The sequence below is a fragment of the Globicephala melas genome, chromosome 5, assembly GCF_963455315.2.
Source record: "Globicephala melas chromosome 5, mGloMel1.2, whole genome shotgun sequence".
NCBI lineage: Eukaryota > Metazoa > Chordata > Mammalia > Artiodactyla > Delphinidae > Globicephala > Globicephala melas.
The window spans coordinates 70,313,083-70,335,896 of record NC_083318.1 but is presented as its reverse complement, the minus strand read 5'-3'; the positions used below and the strand labels follow the sequence as shown (position 1 = coordinate 70,335,896).

Genomic DNA, 22,814 nt, shown 5'->3' with positions numbered 1-22,814 from the left:
ATGTAAGACATACCATAAAACTTGTAGAAGATTACATAGGCAAAACATTCTCTGCCATAAATTGTAGCAAGATTTTCTTAGATCAGTCTCCCAAGGCAAAAGAAATAAAAGCAAAAATAAACAAATGGGACCTAATCAAACCTAAAGCTTTTGCACATCAAAGGAAACCATGAACAAAACAAAAAGACAACATACAGAATGGGAGGAAATATTTGTAAATGATGTGACTGACAAGGGGTTAATATCCAAAATATACAAACAGCTCATACAATTCAATATTGAAAAAACAACCCAATGGGCAGAAAACCTAAATAGACATTTCTCCAAAAACGACATACAGATGGTCAGCAGGCACATGAGAAGGTGCTTAACACCACTAATTATTAGGGAAATACAAATCAAAACCATAATGATGTATCACCTCACACTGATCAGACTAGCTATCATCAAAAAGTCTGCAAATAATAAATGCTGGAGAGGGTGTGGAGAAAAGGGAACCCTTCTACACTGTTGGTGGGAATGTAAATTGGTGTAGCCAGTAAAGAAAAGAATACAGAGCTTCCTTAAGAAACTAAAAATAGAGTTACCATATGATCCAGCAATCCCTCTCCTGGGCATATCATCTGGAAAAGATGAAAACTCTAATTTGAAAAGATATATGCACCCCATTGTTCATAGCACTATTTACAATAACTAAGACATAGAAACAACCCAAGTGCCCACCAACACCTGACTGGCTTAAGAAGATGTGGTACGATGGAATATTACTCAGCCAAAAAAAGAAAGAAAGAATTCCATTTGCAGCAACATGGATGGACCTAGAGAATAGTATACTTAGTGAAGTCCAAGAAAAACAAATATTATATGATATCACTTACATGTGAAATCTAAAAAATAATACAAATGGATCTACATATAAAATAGAAACAGACTCACAGACATAGTAAACAAACTTATAGTTACCAAAGGGGAAAGGGAGGGGGGGAAGGGATAAATTAGGAGTATGGCACTAACAAACTACTATACATAAAGTAGATAAGCAACAAGGATTTACTGTATAGTGCAGGGAACTATATTCAATATCTTGTATTAACCTATAATGGAAAATAATCTGAAGAAATATGTAACTGAATCACTTTGCTGTACACCTGAAACTAACACAATATTCTAAGTCAACTAAACTTCAATTAAAAAAAAAAAACAGATCACCACTTCTACAAAAGCATACAGCACAATCATAAAGTCAATTTTGTTTTAATAGCAGTTGTATTCAGTAGCATTTCTAAGAAACAAGATAACCTAGTAGTTATAAAGTTGGAGTCATGTGCCAGACTGCCTGGGTTTAACTCCTAGCTCTGCTAATGAACAAGTTATAAAACTGTGCTTCAGTTTTATCATCTCCAAAGTAGATATAACAGTTATAATTATTATATATTTAAATAATTATATAAGTAATAACATGTAAATAATAATAATTATTATTATTAACCTGTAGGGATTTCATGAGGATTAAATGAACTAATACAGGGAAAGTGTTTAGAAGAGCATCAGTAAACATGATTTCTACTATTCCCCGACATTACAAAGTAGGAGGACCATAGATGTACTTACAAGTTTGAAATTCTTGCAGGGCAAGGAGTATTTGTAAATTTCTGCCATGAGTCCACATACTTACTTATTTTCTAGGGTATCGGTCCTTCTCTTTTGAGGCCATGCAGAATACATCTCTCATTCTCATCTTTTCAGATGTAGCAAACATTAGCATTTTAAAAGCCACAGTGTTTTTCTGTTAATTATATGTGGATCAAAAAACTGAGTAAAACTCGCCTGCAACACCTAAATATCAAGAATGAAAACCACTACTATGCATATGAAATAAAATGTAGGTTATAATGTTTTACTATAATTAATTCTTATGTGGTATTTTCTGTTTAAGCATGCTAATTTTTTTCTATTAAATACAGTAAATGGTCTTATTTAATGCATTCATTCACATAGCAAGAATCTTGAAAGTAATGAATTACTTTAGAGTATTTTTCTAGCACTTTTTGTGGGAAAACTATCCTTGAATGTTCCATTTTGGGTATGTTCTACATTTATAAAATGGATCAAAATTAAAGAATGAAATCAATTATGAGAGACTCAGTTCTGATACGCTAAATTAAAAAGTTTGATATCTTCATTAAGTGCAGGAAATGACAAAAAGTCCTCTGATTTCCTGGAAAAAAAGAATATAGTCCTTTCCCAAGTCATTTCTATTCTTTTAAAGATCAAGATTTAAAATGTTCATTTGAAAGTTCTGTTTATGTAGTGGAAAGCTCTCAGGTTGACAATGAGAGCTCTGCTGAAATTTTTCAGGATATTGGTTAAACTGGGTTTGGCTTTATTTTACCCTCAGGATAGCATGGACACCGTGAGGTCTCTGACATACCAGTGACTAACGTCCACTGCTCTTCATTACAGGGTGACAGTGGTGGGCCTCTGGTCTGTGAGCGGCCTGGAGGACAGTGGACATTATTTGGCTTAACTTCATGGGGCTCTGTCTGCTTTTCCAAAGTCCTGGGACCTGGAGTTTATAGCAACGTGACATACTTTGTCAAATGGATTGAAAGACAAATATACATCCACGCCTTTTTCCTAAACTAATTCCAAAGATGATCAGAGACTTTTACCAGCGACACTCAGAGCAAATAGCCTTCTCGATAGTGGAGGACTTCCTGCAGAGAGCTGTGTGGAAGCACTTTCATGGACAGTAATGCTCCACAGTGCACTGCAAATGTTCATGTTTGTCTTGGTCTAATTTTATGCAGCTTTTTGTTTTTTAAATTCTATTTTTCTCTTACATCAAGTTGAATGAAAATCTTTTAAAACCCAAAGCAAAACAGAGTTTGTTCTTTTGCCAGGCAGGCCTAACCTTAACTATAACATGAAATGATCCACTCTGGAAAGAGAAGAGTGTAACAGGTTAGAGAAAGTTCCCTTTTGTCCAGTCACAAAAAGGACATTGAGATCCAGGCTGACTAATCTTTGCCAGCTTTTGTTTCTCAAGCACAAGAGCATAATAGCAAATTACAATATTAACATCAGAGACTTGCTTTTGATTTATTAAAAGCCAAGATAATTTACATGCTTAAGTTATTTACTATTACTCTTCTAAAGTTTGCATAATGCTGAGAACTTATGAAAGACAGAGCATCCGTTTAGGTAGCTGAAATAGCAAATCACATTGAGCACAAAGCTCTTTTGACATCCATATTAGCACCTGACATGCTTGGACTGCCCATTCTGAATTTAAATCAAGATTGTAATTTTACAGAAAGTCTCCAAAGAACCTTCCTAGAGCTGGGGTTTGTTCACTGTGTATCACTTAGCCAATTGAGATTTTGACAACTAGGAAAATACCTGTGGGAAATATTTCATTCTGCCTATGTGACAGTGAAGTTGAGATTAAACTTTGCTATAGGAGGATTTGCTTTAGAGTAGAGAGATGCAATCTTTTCAAAAGAAAATTGCACCCCACCCCTAATTAAGTATTTTCCAGTTTTCTTGTGTTTATCCATACCAATAAAGTCACAGAAATGTATCTGAAAGCACAGTAAAACTTTGCACGGAGAAAAACATTTTGTAATTGTCCTTGAAAGATGTTTAATATCTGGTGTTGCCATTTCTTCCCATTGATAATTAAAACAAAAATTTAAAGATGCTTTTAAGCACTAGGCCACTTTACACACATCAATTTTGAAGTAATTAGTGGTTACGGTATTTTTTTCCCCGCAAAAAAGCTTCAAAACACAAATCTTCACATGCACCTACTTCAATTAGTCAGGCATCCATTTTGCAACATCCAAATGCCTTTTGAACAAGTAGGATTCCCTCCACCAGCAACCTGGGCTGCCTCAGCATTCCCCAGAGACTACCTGCAATTTTATACGTGTCTTTTTTGTACTCTTTTCTATATGTGTGCGTAGGTGACATTCGAAAAGTTGTCTTGACACTTTCCACATTATTCATCTCTTGTTCTGTAGTTTATATAAACCTATTTAGAATGTAAAATCCGGCAACCGAATTGTGGTCGCAACTGTATGAAAGTTTAAGAACACATGTCAGTTTTGTTATAATTATAGGTACATAATGTAACAACATATGCTCAACTTATGTTCAGTGAAATATACATCTTGTACTTACTTTAAGTAACCCTTAATACAAATAAAACGGTATAATCTTTTCTTTTTATGGATATAAAACATGGAGCAAGCCCCAGAAAACGGTGCCTCCCACTATTATAGTTGGCATCCAGTTTCCCACCAATCAAAATTTTCTTGTCTTATATCTCACTCCCCCAGGAACATACTCTTTTATTTTAGATGGAAGATGGCTCTTTGATTAGTCTGAAATGAGAGGTTGCTAGCAGTCTCCAATAACCCATTGAGGGTCCAAGGAAAACTTCAGCCCTGATAAGAAGGCAAGGATCTTTCATGTCTAGAGCACATTTTGGGAATCTGATCCAATTCTTTTATAAATCTTTATGGGTAAAATTGTATCACACAGGTATACTGTTAATTTTTTTTTTTTTTTTTTTTGGCTACTAGGAACAGATTTGGGCTCCCCCAAATTTGGTGAAATACACTGAATACCGAAATGCAACAGACCACATCAGCTTGGGTAACTTTGTGTAAAAGAGTTATTGTAGATAAGACCCTTTAAAGGCTTCATACAGATCCCAAATCTCTTTTGCCTGAGGGCCAGAAATGTTTCAGAATCCAGAATTTTAAAAAATTTTAAAAGCATAATATTACAACGTTTAGCACCCAGTATAAAATCTACTAATATTTTCGTAGCAAAATATATGAATAATTACATTAAATAAATAAATAGCCTTACATCTGTTTAACACATTGAATTTGTGCCTAATTTATGAAAACTTTTTCAGTTTTCAGAGTTCTTGAGACTGTGGAATTGTGGATAAGAGATTGTAGACCCATAGCATGAAGACTCAAGACTTTCCTCTACTCATGTGTACAGATGTTTTACATCCTGGGGATTGACCTTTTCTCTTAGTCTTTTGGACTCAGTCTTTTTATCCTTAGATTCTAATCTTTTATTTGCAAGTGAATATATCTCTAAATTTTTATTTATTGGAAGATGATGATCTCAAGGAATGAATGCCAGCTGCTATGAGGATCACTGACTTTTCCATGTAAGAAAAGGTCAAAACAGTATTCTGGTAAAAGGTGTGCTTTGGGATTTTCCTTCTAAGTTCTGGTACCAATTACTGTTGGATTTGGTGAGTATCTATAGGAGCAATGACAGCTTTTTGTATATGTTATTTATTAAACAGTTTATTTTTAAAAAATCTTAAGAAAGAAGAAAGCTACCTCCATTAGCCATATGGGATTCTGAATATTCTAGAAATCAGTCTGTATAAAAGACCACTTGCAATAACATCAGAAGGCTACAAAAAATGTCAGACCAGGACAGTAGGTAGCAGGTAGAAGATTAAGCCCTGAGCATAATACTTGAATAGTCATTAAGAAGAGCTTCATATAGACATGGAACATTAGCATGGAAATTTCATGAAGGAAATTCTGGGTGGCCGACAATTTTCAGATGGACAGATATAGACTTTTAAAAGAACTCAACAAGAATATATAATCTTAAAATAATACCTGACAGTTTTGGTAGAAACGAGTTTCTTTGTTCCAACTAAAACCAGCATACATGATTTGCAACAGCAATTAACTTTATATAGACATTCTTGTCCTAAAATGTATTAAAAAACAAATCTAAGAACCTCATGGAATCCTCCTGAGAACCACCTGTATTACTGTCAGTTCCATAATATCTCATTTTCAGAGGTTGCAAAAGCAGAAAAGTTGTAGGGTATTATAAAGACTATAAACCCTCAAATGATCTCCCTAAGACTGTTCTGAAATTGATTGTCTCATTTTGATTAGGCTATTGTCAGTTTTAGAATATGGGAAATTGACAAAGGGCCCCTAGACTCAGCTGACTTTGTATTCCTTACCTATGGCCTCTGTTTCCCAATTGAAAACATCTGCACAGAGGTATAACTCATAAAAAGTCTTCTGTTGACAGGAAGCAGAGAGAAGAACACATCTCCATGGAACTCTGGCATCCCTGCTGCCCCTTACCAGTGAAGCCTTCCACCTCAGGAGAACACTGAAATGAGCAGATAGTAAAATAAATATATGTCTCAAATGAATTCCCTTGAAAATATTTGCATGTCTAGAACAATTAAAATGCTTTTACAAAATCCAAAAAGTTTCCTAAAAGCATTTGATTCTGAATTAAATATTTCACTTCTCTAAACTCTGTTCAGGTCAAACTCTAACCTCCTTTACAAATGTCTACAAACATACAGTAAAGGTCATCACACTGGCTTTTCCAAGCCCAGTAAAATGTTCTTGTCCCTTAAGGAAAAATCCAAGTCATGCTGGTTTGGTAGAGGAACCTCTTCAAAGGCCCTCTTCCAAACTTGAAGGCCTACTTGCAACTCCAAGGAGGGTATTCTGCTCTTTTAATCCTTTGAGGGTCCAGCCATCCCTGAGGCCTTATTTTCAGAGTAGTCTGAGTCTAAAGCAGTTTCACATACAGATAAATTTCCTTGTTCAACAGCACAAGAAGTTGCCGACATCACTGCAAAGACAGCAGAAGGGTCAGAAATGGGTATTCTCTCTGACTTAACAGTGGAGTGGTCAGAATACTTAGATATCTGTCAACTGATCCATCTTTCCAGCCCCTTTCCACTTCTTGAGAGCTTCAGTCCTGTCCTCTGCAGGCAGTCTGTCAAAGTGTTTCGCCCTCAGAATTGGAGATGGGAACAGGGATCCCTGAAGAACTCTGTATATAAACCTAGGTTACAAAAAGCATCACAGAATTACATTCCCCTCAAATGCATTATGGGACACAAAAAGTACTCACCAATTAGAAAAAGTAGAAGTGTCTGGTGACCCTTCTTGAGGTAAAGGGGGAGAATAAGTGAATTATAAAATGGAAAATATAACAATATTAAATTAGTATTTGTGAAACACTGAGAAAATAGTGAGTTCCTGATTGTCAAATAAATAAAAAATAAAAACTGTAAAAGTAGAGATACCAATAGTGCTACAGCCTTAATGTTAAGTTAAATGAGATAATACATATAAAGCAGGCCAAGCGTTGGCACACAGTAAGTGAGTATTTTTTTTAATGCTAGCTATTAGTTTCCTATGGCTATTGCAGCAAATTATCACAAACGTGTCCCTTTCAGTCCAAGCTGACAGTATTTATGCTGCTATAGCATTCACAAAAACCTTGTGAGTCTCCAATGTATGTCATGGGTATTTACAGCATTAGATAAGAGGGTCCTCCACAGATCTTTCCTGTATATCCCATCTCCTTCCTTGGTGACTGCTGAGATGGCTAAGAGGATCCATGAGTCACACACCTAATCTCTTCAGCACTAGCAAAGGTTGTCCAGCCACACTCTGGGCCTTCTCTCCAGAGCATACTCCCAACAGCCAATCTCCTAATTTTAGCAAATTTGAAATCTGGATAGGCTGAGAATTTTCTAAATCTAGTTCCTTTGGGCTTAATAGTACTTCCCTCAGTCTCTTTTCTCTCACATTTTTCTGTAAGCAGCAAGAAGAAACCAGACCAAACCTTCAAACATTTGCTTAGAAAACTCCTCAGCTAAACATCCAAGTTCATCACTTACAAATTCTGCTTTCCACATAACAGTAGAACACAATTCAGCTAAGTTTTTTGCCACTATATTGCAAAGATCCCCTTTCCTCCAATTTCCAATAACATGTTTCTCCTTTCCTTCTGAGACCTCACCAGCAGTGCCTTTAATGCTCATATTTCTAGCAACATTCTATTTATGATCATTTACGTGTTTTCCAAGATGATATGGCACTCTCTGCCCATGCTTCCTCCTTGCTTCTGAATTGTCACCAGCAGACACTGTAATGTCCATACTTCTATTGACAGTCTGTTTAAGGGAGTCTAGTATGTTTCTATTATGTGCCTCAAAATTCTGCCAGGCTCTGCCCGTTATCTAATTTCAAAGTCTATTTCACACTTCTAGGTATTTGTTACAGCAGCACCCACCTTTCTGATACCAAAGTCTGTATTAGTTTCCTATAGCTGCTGTAACAAATTACCGTAAATGTGCTGGCTTAGAATAACAAAACCTTATTCTCTCACAGTTCTGAAGGCCAAGAATTCTGAAATCAGTTTCACTGAAACAAAATCAAAGTGTTGGAAAGGCCATGCTCCCTCTGGAGGCTCTAGGGGAGAACTCATTCCTTGCTCCTTCTGGCTTCTGGTGGCTGCAGGCATTCCTTGGCTTGTGACCCAGAGATCTCTGCTACCATGGTCAAAGTGCTTTCTCCTTTTCTGTCAGTGTCAAATCTCACCCTGCCTCTCTCTGATAAAGACACTTGTGAGGGCATTTTGGGCCCAGCCAGATAATCTCCCCATCTCAAGATCCTTAATCACATCTGCAAATTCCTTTTTTCGCTAAATAAATAAAACATTCACCAGGTTCCAGGGATTAGGACACAGATGTATTTTAGGGGTCAGTTTTTTCAGCTCACCACAACAATATTAGATAAAATTGTACCATTAATGCTCTTGAAGAAAAATTTCAGGCTATAACTTAAAAGTTAATTGTTTCTTCATAAATTCTAAAAGTTCATCTTGTCAGTTTTTAATCTGAAAGCTGGTAATAACAGTGAACACTACAGTACCATCTCAGTTTACCAGTGATATTAAGTATACAACTGTAACCACCACAGAATGACTCAGGTGGGTTTTTCTTATGCATTTCTAGAACGGATGTCTTTCAGCAACAAAGGGTTTGTGCCCCTTGTGCCTTATGATTGTGTTACAGACTGGGGTTGGCAAACTGTTGTCCAATGGACCAGACAGTAATATCTCAGGTTTTGTGAGCCAAATAGTCTCTGTTGGAACTGTTCAACTCTGCTGTTGTAGTGCAAAAACAGCCATAGACAATATTTAAATTAGTGAGTATGTCTATGATCCAATAAAACTTTACAAAAACAGGCAGTGGGTCAGATTTGGCCTGTGAGCCAATTTGTCAACCCTGTTAGAGAATAATATTGAATCACCATTTGATGTTCATATCATGTTTAAAAAGGTAGAACAGCTATTTGCTATAGTGTTTTCAGCTAAACAGATAGATTTTATAAAACTATAAAAGGGAAGAGCTCTAAACAGTTCAAGAGATCTATAGATTAGAAACCCATGCATACTTCTTAGCCATTTCCATCCCATACGATATGAGAAATCAAGTTAAACTAAAATGGGAAAGAAACTGAAGTCAGAGAAGGGAGGTAAGTTTTCAGTGTTTATAGATCGTAGCAGAGATACATGTCCCTCAGTACCCATTCTTCCTTTTAGAAGCCCCCAGATTTTAGCCATTCAGAGTCTACACACCCAGGTTCTAGTTAATGGGATATGACCAATGATGTGTACCACATCTGGGTCATGACAATACAAAAAAGAATAAAAAAGAAGAAAGATGGAAAGCTGCATGCCTTCCATCTTCTCTTTCTCCCTCCTGCAGGCGGAGATGCAGGGATGCAGGGACCCAGGACCTGGGTGTGCTGGTGGTGAGTCATCTTTAGTCACGCAGATGAGGGCAACGCCCTTGGGAGACGGCAGAAGAAAAAGAGGAAAGGAAAGGATCTAGGTCCTCGAATACCTTTGTGGAAGCAAAGCTGCCCTATCCGTGTGGACTATCAACCAGACTAGGATTTTCCTTGAGAGAGAAATAAATTTTTTCATTTGCTTAAGCCACTTCTGTTCCCTGGCAAAAGAGTTAAAACCAATACTTTAACTAGTACAGACTGACTTTTCCACTACTAAACAGGATGGTCTACTGTCTATTCTTAGCAGTCGCTTGATGAATTCTAAGCCTATGACTTCACTTACTCTCTTGATGATAAAATAAACACCATACCTGGGCAGAAGAGCAACACAGGTTGTGAGAACACAAACTAAGTAGAACACTGGATCCAGCATGTGCTCCTGCATAATCCAATAGGGGTTGGATGGTGGGTTGCAAGTTACACACATGGCTCCAAAAACCAAGGCAAAGAAAAAATAAGACAAGATGCTCCCAACGATGACCAGCATGTGGATCCAAGTCTGCAAGATAAGAAAAGCAGAGGAGATGAACACGCTCTGATAACTTTGCAGCCTGGCAAAATCTGCTCTGTTGAAGAGACATCACACTCCAAGCAGTGGGTGAATGGTGTAACAAACCTTAGTGAACAAAACACAAAATATTGAAGCGAGGAGGCAAGAGCACCTTTTGTGAATCGCTCATATCAGTGTTTAAGTTCTATAAAACTACGTCAAATACCAAAAAGTAACTCTGGTGCCTAGTTTACTTTGTATTGTCCAGGCACCATGAGGTGTTAGGATTTTCTCCTTATTTTTCCATACAGTCATTTACTGGTCTACTACTTCTTTAAGATAATAGCTTAATCCAGTGAACCTCAAACTTTATCCATTTAAGTAGGTGGTAGACATTACTGTTGCTCACCAATATTCTCATTCTCTTCCTCTAATAAGCACGTGGGAGGATTGCATTTCCCCACCCCCTTGAAATTAAGCATGGCCACATGTCTTGCTTTGACTGATGAAACGTGAATGGAAGGGATGTGCAAAACTTTCTGGTTAGAAGCATGGAAGAGCTGGTGTGCAATTCTCCATACTGTCTCCTTTCCTTCCACGTTTGACCACGAAGTTCTTCTTGGGGATAATTCCAGGTGGTACAGCTACAAGACACAGCTTGGGTCACTGAGCCACCTCTCAGAGAATAATTTCTCTAGAGCTGTCTGGAACCTTAGTAACTTTACATGAGCAAGAAATAAATCTCTGTATATCACACTATAACCTATCCACCTTCATATCTACATAGAGCTTGCATTATTATTTTTTTAAATTTTTCTGTAAACTGGCTATCTAATTAAGTAAATTTATTTAGAAAGAAAAGCAGATCACTACCTTAAATGTAATATCAGCATTACCTGTCATAACAGTGATGAGTCTGGGGTCTGATCTGTCTTTGTTACCAAGGGAAATTAGCAACAGTTATTGCGAGAAAAAGTAACAGTTCCAAACAGAATTCTTCTTTGACATAATCTGAAGTATGAGAGAATCACCTTCATGTTGTGCAGTAGTCAGTGTTATTTAGTGCAGTGTACAGTCCCACCTAAAATCACTGTGTATACCATGGTGGTATGTATTACTCTTTTGGGGGAAGACTGCTTTTGTTAATCATTTTCATTCTCTAGGGCTATAATTCTCAAACAACACCCAATATTCTCCATTTTCCTCTTAACCTTGCACAGTATTTCTCCAGGGTAGACAGCTTCACAGGAGTCACAAAGGCTGCTCATGTTTTATAAAGATACACAAAATGCTCAGAAAATGTTGGCCCCATTTTTTTTTTTTTCTCAAATGCTCTTGCTTCCCACTGAGCCCTCAAATTTTTTTCCTTTAAGAAGCACTTTTGGCAAGTGAGATGTGACTTGATGGAGTTGACTCGTTTAAATAAATGGATGCAGTGAAAGTCAAGGGACGCTGGGTAAAAACTGACAGGGAGGTGGGAGAGGCAGCAAAGGGATGGTGTGCAAAAGTGTGAAGGAACCCAATTCATATTCTCAGAATGACTGACTCTTACTGACAACAGACCTTCAGAGGCCGTGAGCTTTAGCCTTCCCTGGTGTGAGAAACAATTCTTTAATGATGCATCCTTTATAGAGTAGTCACTGTTCTGGGCACCTAGCTTTCACACCCCTTCTCTTAGTGAAGACACCCAGTGCTATGCACAGTCTTGGTAAAATATTCTCCTCTCGCCAAAGCCTATGGCTGGAGCTAAGGAAACAGAATGCTATCACCAGGGACTGAACCTGGAGCACAATGAATGAGGCAAGAGCAGAGAGAAAATGACTGGGGCCAATTCAGACCAGAGTACCAGCCTGGGAAGCCTGTCCATTGGTTTCTGTTCCCTGATCTCTGCAGCCACTCTGGATCCTCGGGATGTTTTTTTGTTTGTTTGTTTGACCGTGATTTTCAATATATTTTGAATAACTTTTCCATTTGCTCAGGTTAGTCAAAATAGATTGCTGTTGCTCATAACCACTGAACCCAAATGGACGCTTGACATGTTAGAGCCTCTGGAACACTAATCAGTGTCAGAACTTCAGACACTTCCTTAGGCAGTAGCAAAAGTACCTACATAATTGCTTAAAAATGAAATTCAATAGATATTTAAACAACCCCAAATATTTTAGTTCTAGAATTCTCTTTACTCTTCCCATCTAGTATTTGCAGATATTAACCTTTCACAACACTTTAGGCTTGTAAGGTTTGGTTATAGCAGGTTATAAGCAAAGTAGGTGATGTCAAAAATATTCAGCCCTACTTAAGAACTTATAAATAATCTCAATATATAACTTTGTATAACATTTAAAACTATAACCTCATTCAGGGCTTCCCTGGTGGCTCAGCGGTTTAGAGTCCGCCTGCCGATGCAAGGGACACGAGTTCGTGCCCCGGTCCGGGAAGACCCACATGCCGCGGAGCGGCTGGGCCCGTGAGCCATGGCCGCTGAGCCTGCGCGTCCGGAGCCTGTGCTCCGCAACGGGAGAGGCCACGACAGTGAGAGGCCCGCGTACCGCAAAAAACAAAAACAAAAAAAACCTATAACCTCATTCAGCTATTTCCTGTTTGAAATGCATCACCACCAACATGTTACATATACCCCAAACACTGGTTAGTCATTTAATCACTCATTCATTCATTCAGATATTTTTTGAGGACAAACTGTGTGCCAGTCTTGTCCTAGATACTGGTATACAGTGGTGAACAAAATAAACATGAACCCTGTCCTCAAAGAGATTATAGTCTAATGTAGAAGAGAAACACAAATAGTATAATCACATAATTAAATGAAGAATTATAAGTTATTATTAGGACTATGAATAAAAACAAGAGGATAGTGTGAAAAAATGGATGGTTAGGGAAGGGCTCTTGGGAGAAGCAGCACTTTTTGCTGAATCCTAAAATAACATTTGAGCTGGGTAGAGTACAGGGATCTGAAAGTGGACTAGGAATGCTCCCATCAGAAGACATGGTCTGTGCTAAGGCAGTTTACTTGCCAGACATGGGTGGGATGTTCTTCACTTGCAGAAAAAGGTTTAAAGTAAAGCTCTCTTTATCTGAATCCTTCATTTTAGCTTTACTGTAGAGATACCCTGCAATCATTTTTTCTTTTTTTCTTCTTTTTTTTTCAGTACAAGGGCCTCTCACTGCTGTGGCCTCTCCCGTTGCGTAGCACAGGCTCCGGACGTGCAGGCTCAGCAGCCACGGCTCACGGGCCCAGCCGCTCCGCGGCATGTGGGATCTTCCCGGACCAGGGCACGAACCCGTGTCCCCTGCATCGGCAGGCGGACTCCCAACCACTGCGCCACCAGGGAAGCCCCCGTGCAATCATTTTCATGAAAAGACTTAACTTTATCATTAAGCTGGTGACTAAGTTCAAAAAGACCTAGTTGTAAATGAAATGAATGGTAAAAATTCTAGAGGGAGAAAAATTTTTTTTTTGTATTATGAGAAAAGCATCCAATCATCACTTACAAAAGTCAGTATACCAGGATTACGGCATTACACCTGTTTTCCTTTTAGTTGAAAGGCAACAGCTTGGTCTTGAAGGATGCTGTCCGTAGAAGTGTAATTGTTTCTCCAGCCTGACTCCCCTCCACTAACCACCCACACCGTGGATACCACCAAGGGGACCAGGCAGGTGTTCTCCACTCTCCCGGGCTGCACATTAACCTCAGCATAACGGCACTCAACGATCCACAAGAGTGCTCGTGGATCACCCTTACTCCTTGGAGTCATTCCTCTTCTTATGACCACTTGTCTTGTAGGCATGAAGACAATTCCCCCAATGAGTTTCAGGCTACTTCAGAGGCAGGAAAACTACTCACCAAGCTCTTGCTTTCAATGACCAGATGGAGGAGAATGATGAACAGAGCAGCTGTGTTCAGGGGGTTTCCAAATGTAAAGATGTCAATGTCTGAGCCCTGGTAGGTCTACAAAGAGAGAATAAAAGTTGGTGATCCTGGAGAGTTGTGCACCCTCAGTGGCACAGTATCATCAGTTTCATCACTCTATTCCACGGCCCAAGTGAGGACTGGGCCGTTTCAGTGTTCCTGATAACTGATCATTTAGGATAAACTTGAACATTTTTAGAAAAAGAGACTCTCTCCCAGACAGGCCATCTAAATTTTGAACTTTTTGGTTGGAATTCCTTTTTATTCTGAATCATAATTCATTTTCCCTGATCCTTTTACTTATACTTCCAACTCTTTGAGGTATAGAGAAAGATCAAATATGTTCCGCTTAACAGAGCTGAAAATCTTTGAAGCAGGTACTATGGCTAACCTGAGTTTATACCTCGGTTAAGTAAACATCCACCCCTCTCATACGCATATGTCTTCAAAGTCCTTAAAGGATTCCGCAAATGACACAATTTTCTGATTGTTTACAATTCTAGTCATTCTCTTCTAAATACACTTCAGATTGCCTTATCTATATACCTCTTGAAATGCAGTATACCTAGAATATTCTAGCTGGGTAAATTCAAGTAATTTTATTTGAATGAAGAATGAAAATTGTTAACTTAGAGACTATTACCTTTTCCCTTTTTATTACTGAACTTTCGTTAACCATCCATGATCATATTAGTGTTTTCTTCCAGGGAGGGGTGTGTGTGAATGGGCAACTACATCATGCTGCTTTGTGTTGGCCTAAATTTTTAAATTCATTTACACATTCTCTGCTTAGTCACATTTCTTCCATTCTTTACCTGTATAACATTTTTTTTGTCTTTTAGTTTTGGGGAGCCTACTTAAATTTAATACTCTGAATGTCATCCTGGTAGAATTAGCCCAGCACTCACTAATAACAGCTTTCATATTCTGACTTTGCCTCTCTGATTCTGACTCATTTAATTATAAGCCAGGCTTTCAACTTTCAAGTCATGGATGAAAACTATCAAGCAGTACAGGGCTAAGAAAGAGACCCAAGAGGACTCAGCTAAGCACTTCTCTCCAAATTTAACCCATTACCTAACATATTTGGGAGGAGTGTTATAATTTAGTCAGTAAATAATCAACTTGATTGTATGAGCAAACTACCCTAATATACCCATTCTATATGCTGATACTGGTGACAGAGTACAAAGAAGTACCATTGATTAACAACAAATCCTTTGAGTGAACAAGGACTTACATAGTAAGGCACAAAGAAGCAGACCAGGCTTTGATAAAAGGCATCCAACAAGGTGATCCAGAAGGTGAGTGGTAAGTGTGCCTGAAAATGAAACAGATATTGGAGAGGGAGTAAGATTAGTAACAGTCAAGCAAGATCAAGGAACAACACAAGCCAGTACTTGTTTTTGCTTCTCTGAGAGAAAACTCTATTCCTTCATTCTCTCATTCACAAAACAGGTGGGATTTGTAAGTAGTAGTGGAAGAATGAGGGGGTGATAATTGAATGAGATGAGTTCACGGGGGAAAAAAACCCTGAAGGAACTCTTCTTCAACTCGTATTGCTTTTATCATTGGATCAATCTTAAATCTACCTCAAATAAGGATAGTAGTACTAAGTTTCCATTTCCCATTGATCAGAAAACACTGTTTCAAAAACTTCTCCAATCCATCCACCTTTATTTCCATTACTCCCTTCATTCCAATTCACCATCAACTCTCTATGAATGATGGGAGAGCCATCTAACTGGCCTCTTTGCTTCCTCTCTCAGCCCTAATCCAATCTTCCCACAGCAGCCAGATGGTTTTAAAAAATGTAAATCAGGTCATGCCATCTCCCTAATTAATCAAACTGACCCCCCTCCTATTCCTCCAATGACTTCCACTGCATTTCCCATACAATCTAAGTTCCTTCCCATGGTCTAGGAGGTCCTGCATGGTCTGCCCATGGAAGCCCCTGCTCTCCAGGGCCACGCACCTGTTCTGTCATTCACCGTCCTCCCAACACACAGACTTCACCCTATTTCTCAAATATGCCAATCCCTTCTTTCCTCAGGGCTTCACCTGCGCTGTCATCTCTGCCAGAAATTCTTCCTGGACCTCCCACATGACCAGTTCCTCACTATTCATATCCCAGCTCAAATATCACTTCCTCATAGAGGCACAGACCCCAGACCGGTCTAAAAGTCATGCCCACTTAATCATTTACTACCATGGCATCCTCAGAAGTCTCTCATCACCATCAGAAATAATCTTATTTGTTTACCTAATGATTTTATGTTTCTCTCAACAGAATGCAAGCTTCATAAAGTGGGACCTGGGCTCTCTTATTCAAGTGATTAAAACAGTGCCCGGTACATAGCAGGTACTCAAATATTTGTTGGATTAATAAACTATTCTTACATAACTTCTCATGTGCTAAACTGCTTCCTACCAGAAGCTTGTAGAAACAGAGAAAGATCAAGTAGAGATACCAGTCAAGTGACTGAAAACAGGTTTTCAAATAAAAGATAATTCTGATCAAATAGTAATGTGTGTGCAAAAGGATTCTGAGGTTCCATTCAGACCCAGTAGGAAGGATGGAGTGCTACAGTGTATTAGTGATGTCTGCCATGAACAAAAATGACAACACATGCATCATATCCCTGAGCTAGTCTTCCCTTCTCTTAACGTGTTTATAGTCTTATTTCCTTTCAAATGCAAAAAGAAACTGAAATTTTCTTGAAAATGTGTAATTGTCTCCTAAAGCTTTATAAATATACAACATCTCCATATAAATTCTTCTGTCCTTCAAGAGATTACACTTAGAAGTTCTACATCTTTTCTTTTTTATCTCTTTGTCCTCTGTAAAATCAAAGCAATGAAGATTCATCATTTCCAGTCTACTTTTCCCTGTAGCCTCTTTTACAATTTTGTCATGGGAAATGATGGAATCTTCTACCTGCCTTTCTTCATCCAAGTGTCCATAAACTCTAAGCAGAAGCACAATCAAATGGTGGAAGAAAATGTGGCAGAGTCAAAGGGGCAACCAAAATGTCACTGGACAAGAGAGAACACTTTCAGGATAAGTTAAAATATAGCTTCATGCTTCTGGGGGAACAGAGGTTGCTCAAAAAACCTAGAGCCAAAAGGTTAACAAGCACACTTTCTCCACAGTAATGTGAGCAAGGAGAATTAGGGGTAGAGAAGGGTCATGGATAAATGAAGGGCTGAAGGGAGAAACTCATGGGATCTCCTGGAAACTGAGAGGGAAAATCTGGACATGAAGTCAAAGCCAGGAAAGAAGGCTGTGCAGGTGATGAGAGATGGGTAATAGACGATTGCTTCTTGGAAGGGACGCTCCTGGCTGCAGCCTTCCAGACTCATCTCCTTTCAAGGAGAGAGATGCTATAACCCTGGGAAGTATATTTCATGACACCAAAGACAGGAAATGGCCCAAGCATAAAATAGAGTTTGTTTGGAGGCCAAGTTCAAAGGAAGGACAACTCTTCCAGAAGGTAACGTCAATGAAATTAATTACCTTTTATCAATAGCCACATGCTGGGACTCTGCCTGCTTTACCACGTATTATACAACTGGCCAGCTTAACAGAACAACGTGTGCAAAGGCTTGACAGCAGCGTTCAACAACAGGAAACAATGACCTCGACTCTTCCAAGGGTCAAGACCAATTACAGTCTTCAGGCTGAACAAATGGGCTTTTAAAACACCAAGCTATGAAAACGTTAAAGGTCTGCTTCTACCCCTCTTTCCCCAATGGACTTGGAATTTAACTTAGACCTAGGGTACAGGACAATCGTCATTAATATCAACCACATGTTCCTGCACCCTGGCCTTGAGCTTTAAGTCAGATTGGACTTTTTTAGGAAAACCTCATGTGGTTCTTTGATCTGAATGGGTTGGATGATATTAAAGGATTGTAAGGATTTCTTCCTCCCTGGAAGTTGACTTCTCCTCCATGCTGCTCCATGAGCCTAAGGACATTAAATTACCCTCCAGTCTCAAAAGGCAATTCAACCCATAATAAAATTGGATTGATGAAAATAAATGCATCTTTTTTTTTTTTTTCTTTTTTGCGGTACGCGGGCATCTCACTGTTGTGGCCTCTCCCGTCGTGAAGCACAGGCTCCGGACGCGCAGGCTCAGCGGCCATGGCTCACGGGCCCAGCCGCCCCGCGGCACGTGGGATCTTCCCGGACCGGGGCACGAACCCGCGTCCCCTGCATCGGCAGGCGGACTCTCCACCACTGCGCCACCAGGGAAGCCCAATGCATCATTTTAAATTCAGGATTTCCTCGAATTTTTGGTTAAGTCTGGAGTTGGGGGTGGGGTATAAATAACAATATTGAGAGCGCAATCTTACTTAATCCTCACACCATCTCCATAAAGTAAAGAAACCAGAGTACAGGCAAGTTAAATGCCTCATCAAGGTCACATACCACTGAAGCAGAATTTAAACTCAGGCTAAACATCACCCATCATTTCTAACATGTGCTGCTCTGGGTCAGCGTCTTTAGAACAGTGAGGCCAGTAATGTCCGACCCATGGATTTCTCATGATGGGTCTCATTTTCGTCTCTCCAGTTCTTTTACAGGAAACCCTCCTTCCCAATCCTGTCCATAGGGTTCAGCTCTGTCCTCAGGAATGATCTATGGCCCAGGCCTAGTCAATGAGAAAATGATCTTTCTAGCCACAATGATAAGCACAGGCAAAGGCACGGGACTCAAGCTGGGCCGAGGAGTTGTAACCAGCATATTGACAGTTGCTTTAAGACTAATGCTGTTTGTCTACCATTACTCCTGGATTTTGCAGCTATGAGAGCCAATATATTTCCATTTTTCATTAAGGCAATTTGAGCTGGTTTTCTGTCACTTGCAACGGAAAGAGTCCTGACTAACAGAGTCCTTTTCTCAAGGCTAGAATATCTGACCAGATTGACCCCTCAGCTTTGTCCGCTTATACGTGTCTACAGGTTGCTGGTCCACCTCAGTCTCTGTGATCCTGGCAATGTCCTTAGGAGAGCACTTTGGATTTCTGGCCATTAAACAGCGAAGGGGTGGGGTGGGGGGGTGCACCCAAGGACCAAAGATAGCATCAGTGTTCTTTCTGCAGCACAGCAGGGGATCGGGAACCGGGGTTTACCTGTACCACCCATGAGCTTGGTGACCCAGGCAGATTACTTAAAGTACCTCCCTGTGCCTGACTTTCCTCATCTAGTGTGGATGACGATAGCATCTACCCTGCAGGATCATTTTGAGAAGTAGATTCATGTAAGTTAAGGACTTATAACAGTGCCTGGCATTACATAAATGTTCATAAGACCATCTCAATGCTGGTTATTAATTTTGTAAAAGACAAATTAGAAAAAAAAGCTTTTAAGACAGCTAGCCCAATGAATCGGCAACTACAATACTATAGATAAGAGGAAATGAGACATAAGGGACATATCAGAGGTGGATGGACAGGACTGAGTTAAGGGGAGGTGCGACATGCGTTCAGAGAGAGGGAACCGTTAAGTTCACAGCACTATTCTGCGTGACAGCAGAACCTGAAGAAGTTAAGTTTGGCTTTAGAACCAGACTAATAAGGGTTCCCATCCTAGCTCTGCCGTTTTTTAGCTGTGAGGTTTTTGGAAAAATTATTCAGCCCCCCTGAAGTTCAGATTCTTTCTCTTAGAATGGGAACAATACCAAGTCCTCTCTCAAAGCGCTTTGTGAAGATAAATGGGACTGGGGACATTTAGTAGTGTGCACAAAAGGCAGCACCGTGGGGTCTAGTAAATATTAGATATTATCAGTTGTAAGGTCTGAGGACTGGATTTCTGCTTATAAATACCTAAGATCTTTCACAGTTTTATTTGTGTTCATCTCAGAAGCGACTGACTTCACAGCTGCTGTGTTAGTAGAGATCTTTGGAAACAAACAGATGAGTCAAATAGTTTTCAATACCCGACAACACTGGAGCTGAGCGGCTCTGACAGCAGCTACGTATCGGTCTCTGTGCGTTTCTGCCATACACCCACCTCTGTCTTCTGGCCGTTCCTATAAAGCTCAGGCAGTCGCATGAGGGTCTCTGCAGACACATCTTTCTCCAGGACACCGTAAATGACGGGAGGGGCGGATGTGAAAAGGAGGTTGAAGAAGATCAAGACCCAGTAGTCAGTCATGGATGTTCCTGAAAACCCACAAAAGAACTGGTACCAGAAAAGGAGGTTCACATAGGCCTAGGGACACAAAGAGGAACATGTGCGTCTTAGAGTCAGCAATGCGTGCTAGGACCGCACACGCCACACGCTGCTGTCCTGAGCCGTGTGATCTCAGCCCCTCCCTTCCTCACTCACAGAATGGAAGACCACAACTTACCTTGCAGCTTTTTTTGGTAAATTAAAACACACACACACACAGACCATTTACTATGTGGTGCTGGCACTGTTCTAAGAGCTTTAAAGAGAATACATTTAATTTTAGTAACAACTTGGGAATTACTCTTGTTCCCATTTTACAGATGAGGAAAGTAAGGCACGGAGAGGCTAAGGAACTTGCCCAAAGTTACCTGGCTAACACGTGGCAGAGTCAGTATTCAAATGCAGATGTTCTAGCTCCAGATGAAGAGAATCTAGCCCTGTGCCTGGTATGTGGCAGCCATACAACAAGTGTTCATTCTCTTGCTTTCTGGGTTCACAATTATTTTTTCCTGGTGAAATGGGATGGTGTCGGTTGAGTGGCCAACCATCCCAGTTTGCTTGGGACTGAGGAATTTCCCAGGACATGGTACTCTTACTATAAAAACTAGGACAGTCCCAGGAAAACCAGGACAGGTGGTCATGCTAGAGGCCAGGCACATACATAGTTTCTTATTTTGTCTCACACAGAGTAAGTCCATGATAGCAAAAGCTCTGTGCCCTGAAGCAAGGCAGGCCACAGGAAAGGTCACTGGGCTTAGAATTAGGGGGTCTTGTTTCAAGTCCTAGGGAAACTTCCTATTGACTATAGGTCATTTTAATAACCTCTATGAATTTTGGTTTCTATGTCTGGAAAAGGAGAATTGTACGACATCAGGTCTTAGTATCAAGATCCAGTTAGCAACTGCTCATGACCTGAAAAATGCCTTTTGATCGATTTTAATTAATTGATTAAGATATTATTGTTGGCACCATAGATACACTGAAACACCTCAGGATGGGGACCACGATCCTTAGAATAGAGTTTCTTAGTCTAGGGTCCATGGATATGCATTATGCCTCACTCCTGAAAATGTACGGGTTTTAGGTATATGCAGTTTGGGGCACTATTCTGGGGAATGAATCCATAGTCCTTATCACTATCTCAAAAACTGCCCAAGATGCAAGAACCGTAGTCTCAGAAAGCTAAGCTATTCGAATGGCTTCTGATACTGGCCCTGTTCTCCATAGTTTACAAACCACTTGTTGTCTGGCTAGGCAAGAAAGAGGCAGAAACAAGTCAGGAGGATTTCAGTGTGAGGCCATCAGGGTTTACGGAGCAGAACGGCCCCAGGGTCCTTGCTCCCTGGTGACGTTCTCTCTACTAATAAACACCCCCTCTCTCCAACTGCATGTGGCATCTTTTTTTTTTTTCCATGAGACAAAATTTTAAATACTTAACAACAGTTGGACATTTGTTTTATCATAATGTCCTGGTCTCTTTCTAATATTAGTTAGAAATATGGAGTTAAAAGGAAGGGGGAGAGGATGCAGTGGACTGCATCATAATAGAAGAGAAGGTAGAAAAATGCAAAGATATTTTAAAAACCTGGGAGATGGGCTCCCCTCTAAAAGTCATTGACCACTAAGTCCTAGAATTTTAAGTTACAAATCACAGCTTTCCCCAGAATCACACGGACAGAGATATTATACATTTCAAATATTTTCATACAGTATCAAGGCTTTCTTAAACTTTGACTGAGTGTGCTAATTCCAATTAGGAAAGTACTGAAAGCTTCCTGAAAAGTTCATCTTGCTATAGGGAAAAAAATGCTCCTGCTGACTGACCGACAGACAGACAGACACACGTGCACGCACAGATCTAAATTACATATTTGGGATATCCTAAAAATGACCCATTAAAGTCATCTTTTTCCTAAAGATGGCATTTCAACAGAGTGATGTAAATTTCTGTTTACTACTAACTTGCTACACAGGCACTTTAAAGACCAAGAATAAATGTGGTCTGAAAATCATGACATATTTACATAATCACCCCACCTAGAAGGGATTTAGGTGAAGCAATCTAAGGTCCACATGGGTTTATGAAAGAGAAAACTGAAATTTAAATGGTTTGCTGAAGATTCGAAGCCAGGAATCCTACTACTCAAATTCTGCCGTTCTATGAATTACATGGTCAAAATTAAGTTCCTTGACCATCCAATAGCTACCAAAGCACAAACACATTTTACAGGCTTGCCAAAGAATTCTTCCTCTGGGAGTGCTAGCCAGCTACAGCCTAAGGCACTATACTGGGTTTTCATCTGTATCTGTGTGTTCAATATACCACATGGGACATCCGTCTGGGGATAGCATATATACATATATAGTTTTTATATCTCCTGTAAAATTGAAGAAAACCTTTTCATTCTCCACTGACAGAAAGCATTAAACATTTCCTAATTCTGCTTGTCACAACCTTTTTATGGAAGGTCAAAAATTGGATTCTAAACGAATCAGACAGGGCTTAATTGAACTTAAATGCATAGGGAATAGAAAATG

At 39.6% G+C, this 22,814-nt stretch overlaps 2 protein-coding genes across 5 annotated transcripts in view; one reads left to right on the top strand and one right to left on the bottom strand.

Moving 5' to 3' along the window:
* Positions 1-4,494, top strand: part of CORIN (corin, serine peptidase) — a 254,774-nt gene extending 250,280 nt beyond the window's left edge. For all 4 annotated transcript variants that reach the window (XM_030880459.2, XM_060299302.1, XM_060299301.1 and 1 more), the window contains one exon: positions 2,464-4,494. In XM_030880459.2, the coding sequence (XP_030736319.2) occupies positions 2,464-2,646 (183 nt within the window). In that variant the 3' untranslated portion in view covers positions 2,647-4,494. The remainder of the gene's footprint in view (positions 1-2,463) is intronic.
* Positions 1,262-22,814, bottom strand: part of ATP10D (ATPase phospholipid transporting 10D (putative)) — a 90,853-nt gene continuing 69,300 nt past the window's right edge. Inside the window, 6 exon segments of the mRNA XM_060299300.2 lie at positions 1,262-6,733; positions 6,735-6,873; positions 9,989-10,176; positions 14,031-14,135; positions 15,337-15,417; positions 20,115-20,315. Of these exon segments, the coding sequence (XP_060155283.1) occupies positions 6,539-6,733; positions 6,735-6,873; positions 9,989-10,176; positions 14,031-14,135; positions 15,337-15,417; positions 20,115-20,315 (909 nt within the window). The 3' untranslated portion in view covers positions 1,262-6,538.